The following is a 6,226-nucleotide window of genomic DNA, read 5'->3' on the forward strand; positions in this document are numbered from 1 at the left end:
AAGCCTATTGCCAAATGCTGCTCTGTTTTATGAGAGTGAACTCTACAATTGTGTAACAATAAGAGAAGTTTTGCCACCTTTATGTGTTTTCATAAGTGTTATTACATTGTGGGTACAAAACCATAATAAAAAATAATAAAAAAATTTAACCATGATTTCCCTTGTGTTTTATAAACAGTGTGACTCTATCTTTTAAAATATATTTTTTAAATGCCAAGGGCAGCAATTTTTTTGTATCAGCGAAGGTTTTTTTGTTCTGTTTTGTTTTGTTTTATGGCTATCAAATTAGTTCATGTGAAAAGTTGTTAGTTCGTTCTCATTCTGATTACAATCAAAAGCAATAAATTAACTTACTTATTAGAAGTCATCATTTGTTGCCAAATAACAAGTTTTATCATCAATTTAGACCTTTTCAAGGGGGAATTAAATTCCAACAGTTGAGTTTGTACTTGTTAAGCAATTCACTTTTCATTTTCTATCTCTTCATTTCTTATGGCATGACTAGTTTAAAATACAGAATCATATTTTAAGAAAACACCAAGCCTCTGTCAATGTTATGTATATGGAAAGGTGTTTTGTATTTTTTTTTTTTTTTCCAGTGAGCCATGAGCCAGTTATTGGGGAATACTGAGCAATGTCAAATATAAATGTCCTCATCAAGTGTCATTCAGTTGTTCTGTAACTTTATTGGAATCAGTACTAGCAAAGACTTTTGTGTCTGTCTATGTTGAGCCCTAGTATGATCTGTAAACATTATGTTCCTACTTTATTCCTATTCTTACTCTTTTCAACATGTAAACAATAGTGTTTTTGTGTTTGGACTACTGTTCTCCCTTTTATTTTTCAGTCCAAGGACCTTGGAATCCACCTAAGTAGTCTGACTTGTGTTGTATTTCACAGACAAATTACCAACTTTCTTCTGCTGTTGGTCAGCAGTGCTGAAGAACACGTTTTAATTTTTCCTCTTCTTTAAGTCTCCTTCATTTTACTGTTTGCCTCAGGTTTTCTTTGACCTTTTCCTTATTATTTACTGCCTCATCACGTTGACTAGCTTCCTTCTTGCCAGCTTTCTTTAGCTTGCTTCCATTCAGCATAGTAATTCAACTCTTAATCCACAGATCTGTTTATTGCTGTCTTCTGATTTTGGTAGCACCTACCCTGATCTCCACAATTAGAAAAAAATGATGATTTTCATATGTAACTTTTTAATCATATTTCATGTGTTCTCTAAAAATAATTTGGTTACATTTAGTTCTTTTGAAAGTGTATTCCTTTTGTGTTAATTTCACTGGCATTTTCTCCAGTGATACTGCTTATGAATTTAATTTACTTTTAATTTGAATTGGCTCTAGGTGTCACTGATTTTGAAGTTTCAGTACGTAGATAGAACCTGTATTTTCAGAATCCATGCAAATGAGTACTTTAAAGAATTCATGATATTTATCTTCTTAACTTTCTCTTGTAGCTTATAGTTTTGAATATCATTGGAAAGGAATACTTTCAAAATTTCTAACCTTAACTTTTTCTCTTTGAATTTTTTAATTATCCCAAAAACTTTATTCTTAACTACCAAATGACACTTTTTTGATATGCAGGTTTGCCATGCAGAACTTGAATTGGGGACTTGTTTTCAAGCAGTAAATAGCAGAATTCAGTTACAAATTCTTGAGGCACAATACCTTCCAAGCTCCTCAACACCTTTGACTTTGAGTAAGTATATCAATGGTTCAAAGTAGAATCTTCAGAAAGTATTAGTAATAGAAAGTATTTTTTCTACGTTTCTTACAATGGAGATTAAAATCTTAGTAACTTTTATTATTTAACTTATTTACTTTAAAATTATAGGATTTCAAATTTTAGCCATTGTGTCTACCTTAATACAGTGGTCTCTTGAGTGTTATCCAGTTATGACCTCTCTACCTTTGATACTGTGTTTTATTTAGCTCATCAGTTCATACAGGTTGAATGTCTAGAGGATTCTCAGTTATATTTTACCCCCTGAAATGATTTATCCTCTCTCTAGGTCTGTGCCCTTTGTGGAATGCCCTGCTAACTAGAAACTTAATTGTAAAAAAATATATATATCTCACGAGGTCAGGAGATCGAGACTATCCTGGCTAACACGGTGAAACCCCGTCTCTACTAAAAATACAAAAAATTAGCCGGGCGTGGTAGCGGGCGCCTGTAGTCCCAGCTACTTGGGAGGCTGAGGCGGGAGAATGGCGTGAACCCAGGGGGCGGAGCTTGCAGTGAGCCGAGATCGCGCCACTGCACTCCAGCCTGGGAGACACAGCGAGACTCCGTCTCAAAAAAAAAAAAAAAAAAAATCAATCAATCTATCTATCTATCTATCTATCTATCTATCTATATATCTATATATATCAAAAACAAACCTAGAAACACTTTTCCCTCCCTGTGTTTTGTGTACAACCAGGAGTTGTGATACTTTGGTTGTCTAGTCCTAAAGATTTGAGTTGGGGTAGGAGTGCCCCTTTTCCCTACTAAAAGAAGGGAACTATCTGGGGGCAGGCAAAAGCAATGCGTGTTCACTGTAACTAGAAAGACTGAAAATAAATGAAACGGAGCATTCAATTCAAGAAGCTAGAAAAACAACAAACACAAAGAAATTAGAAGTAAGGTACTAAAGCTAAAGTTGAAGGTGCCAGATATGGAGACAACCACAAAAGGCATAATCAATAAAACTAAAAGCTGTTTCTTTGAAAGAATCATTAAAATAGACAAATCTATAGCAGGTGAGATCAAGTGAAAAAAATAGAGAAAACATGAATGATGTTCTGAGCAATGAAGAGGATATAATTTCAAATTCAGAAGAGATTCTATCATATATAAAGCAATACCATATATAACTATACCAATTTTTTGGGTATCTATGTAAAATAAATGACTTTCTGAGAAATTCAGTGGTTGAAAGTAGAATCTTAAAAAGAGGAAGAAAATCTAAATAAAAGAATAACCATGAAAAGGTAGTTAAAGAACTGCCTCTAATAAAAGCACTAGGCCAAGGTAATTATACTGGAAGATTCTACCAAATTTTCAAGGAACATGTAATTTTTATTGTATATAAGCTGCTCCAAAGCATGAAAAGAAGATGGAAAAAGTAATTTTGTGAGGTCAGCATATTCTTGATACCAAAACAGAATGGACAGCACACACAAAAAGTAATTATAGACTAATGTCACCTATGTAGATAGATGGAAAATCCTAAAATAAAAATAAGCAAATAAAACCTAACTTGGAATAAATCATCAGGACTATATATAATTAATTCTAGGAAACAAAGACAACAGCTGCGGTTTATAACGGGCTTCCCTTAAAACATCCTCATCAGGATGACCACAGCTCTTCATTCTATCAATCTGATGGTCAGTTCTCAGCCCTCACTTTGTGGCTCCCTCCTTTCTGGGGGTTCTCACTTTCTTACTTCCCTGGCAGCCCAGCTCTGTCACCTCCAATTAGTCAGACTGTACTTTCTGCTTGAGCTGTAGGCGCTGTGTCGGTCAGATAGGGGAGTATGCTTAGGTGAAAAGCTGTATCAAGCTGAATTTTACCCAGGGAAGTTCCCATCTCTTACCAGTTGACTTCCCTCCAATTTCTTTCTGCTTTTAGTGTTTTTAAATTTTTTTCCAAAGTTTATAATTGTTATTTATGGGAAGGTTAGTTTATACAAACTTTTCTGCCATTACTGGAAGCTCTACATCTCAAATTTATTTAATGTATAGATTTTATCTAGTGGGCATATACTTAACTCCTGGAGTATTTTATATTTTACTTATATAAAATTGTGAAATAAATACCTCCAGCTGTCTAAAAAATTGGCACCTCTCTTTAGTGTGATCCTTTTCAGTGTGCACTCTTACTGTGATTGTTGTTTATGCCACCATTTCCAGTCTTTAATGGTATTCAGCCACAGAAAGATTAAGTTCATTTAAAGTTATAGTAGTAAAGTATGGCCAAAGTTATAAAGTTGACTAGAGCTGTTTTCTGTTATGGTTGTAGCTCATCGAACATTTAAAAGTGACTTACCTGTATTTTTACAATAAATGTTATATATATAAATTCCAACTTGGATGTGTATATACACACCTTTATATGGTATTTTGAAAAACATTTTATAAACCAGTATTTCTAATTTTTAAGGTTTTTTTGTGAAGGTGGGAATGTTTAGCTCGGGAGAGTTGATTTACAAGAAAAAGACACGCTCACTGAAGGCCTCCAGTGGAAGAGTCAAGTGGGGAGAGACTATGATTTTTCCACTTATACAGAGTGAACGAGACATTGTTTTTCTCATTAAGCTTTATAGTCGAAGCTCTGTAAGAAGAAAACACTTTGTGGGCCAGGTTAGTAGGATTTTTTATCCTTCCTTGTATTTTTCTATGCATTCAAACAGTCACTTAACAAAGAGAATACAGGAAATATTAAAGTCGAATAGAGTACAATTCTTTAGCATCATAAATCAAAATTCATTGTTGCTACAAAAATCAAAACTTGTCAGACTTTTTGCTTTAATATAAATAGTTGGAATTTCTGAGCAATCAGGTTTATCTTTAAATATGTTTTTTTCTGAGCTTTTTTACTTTAAAAATGATGAGAATTATCAATTTTTCAGTACTACTGATTTGTTCCTTGTGGAAGGAGGGAACATTAAGCATTTAAATCAATTTCTTAAGACTTTGAGTATCAAATTTACTTTATTTTGTTTAATCTTTGATTTAATGTTTAACATGGGCACTTTTTATATGCTCTTACCTGAGTTATGTTAGTTTTGAATTCCTAGAACATGTCCATTTTAACAGTGGTTGTGATATTATTTAGTTAATACTACTGTCTGAATTATTTTAAAATCTTGGTACAATTTGTGTAAATCTTGGTACAATTTGTGTAAAACAACATAACACAAGTTCTTCTAGGAACTTGTTTCCTTTCCTTACTCTGAATAGACTAGTGGTAGCTATCCATTATCTTTCACCTTAATTACAATTGTTTGAACCACATTTAAATTCCACAATCTATATTATTGGTTTAAAATCTTCAACTTGATAAGATATTATTGACAGTCTGCATGAAATCCTCAAATTATATATGACTTTTCAAAGATTGATATCAGCTCCTTGATTTACTTTTTAATATATATTTTTACATAAAATATTAATAAAAATGTTGTTTTGTTTATAATTTACTCTTTGGAAAATAACTTGAATTCAAGAATTCATATAACCAGCACACTTTTGAAAGCCATTAAGCCTATGAAGTCAATTCAGTTAAAGTTTTCGTATATCATCAAGCCTCAACTTAATGGTATGAATGGAATAGGAAATTTACTTGAAATGATTTTCATGATAACATTTGTGGTGATTCCATTCTCTTGGCTAAGATTTTAGTTAGAATAATAATTCTGGAAAGGTTCTTGCTGGTCATCTGCTCCCTATGGCTTATCTGGTGTAGCCTTAGGAGGAACCATGATGGGGCAGCCAAAGGTGAACTCAAGGTCTTCCACCCCTGTATCAACCAAAGTACTCTAACGTCTGTTTTACATACTGGGGTTATTTGTAAGATTTCATTTGAAAGGAAGGTTCTTTAGACCAAGAAAGAAAAGAAAAAAGATTTAAACCAATGACCTGCTCTAATCTCTTAGAAACTGAATCTCAGAGAAGTTAACTCCAAGGTAAAAGCATTTGTTAGTGCTAGAGGTAAGGTGAGAATTCAAGTTTTTTTATTCCTTGTCTTCATAAAGGTCCATAATAATATAATTATTGTGATGTCTTTTGTATAATTTGCATAATACTATGTATGTGTTCACATGTAGTATTTAAGTTACATAAGTGATGGGTACTATGAAATTACTATTGATCAAGAATGACTATTTATTAGATTTTAATTGAGATTATGGTTTATTTCATGTAAAAGGTCCTTTAAAATGCACATTCGTTACCAATCTAACTTGAATCATGATTAGCCTCACTTTAATTGATCTTTACAAGAATGTTTTTGAGTGGTCGGCATCAGTTTTAAGTTGAGCTCCTAGATTTCTTGAATAGGAAAGGATACTAATAACTGTTCCAGGGGAAATGATTTTGTAATATTTCACCTTGAAATTTTTTTTTTTTTTTTTGAAATGGAGTCTTGCTCTGTTGCGCAAGCTGGAGTGCAGTGGCACGATCTCGGCTCACTGCAAGCTCCGCCTCCAGGGTTCACAGCATTCTCCTGC

The 6,226-nt window shown here is 33.1% G+C and overlaps 1 protein-coding gene across 3 annotated transcripts in view; it reads left to right on the top strand.

Moving 5' to 3' along the window:
• Positions 1-6,226, top strand: part of TC2N (tandem C2 domains, nuclear) — a 57,408-nt gene that overhangs the window by 48,737 nt on the left and 2,445 nt on the right. For all 3 annotated transcript variants that reach the window (XM_011991780.1, XM_011991779.1, XM_011991781.1), the window contains 2 exons: positions 1,596-1,710; positions 4,159-4,358. In XM_011991780.1, the coding sequence (XP_011847170.1) occupies positions 1,596-1,710; positions 4,159-4,358 (315 nt within the window). The remainder of the gene's footprint in view (positions 1-1,595; positions 1,711-4,158; positions 4,359-6,226) is intronic.

This window comes from Mandrillus leucophaeus, unplaced genomic scaffold, assembly GCF_000951045.1.
Source record: "Mandrillus leucophaeus isolate KB7577 unplaced genomic scaffold, Mleu.le_1.0 Scaffold4, whole genome shotgun sequence".
Taxonomy (NCBI): domain Eukaryota; kingdom Metazoa; phylum Chordata; class Mammalia; order Primates; family Cercopithecidae; genus Mandrillus; species Mandrillus leucophaeus.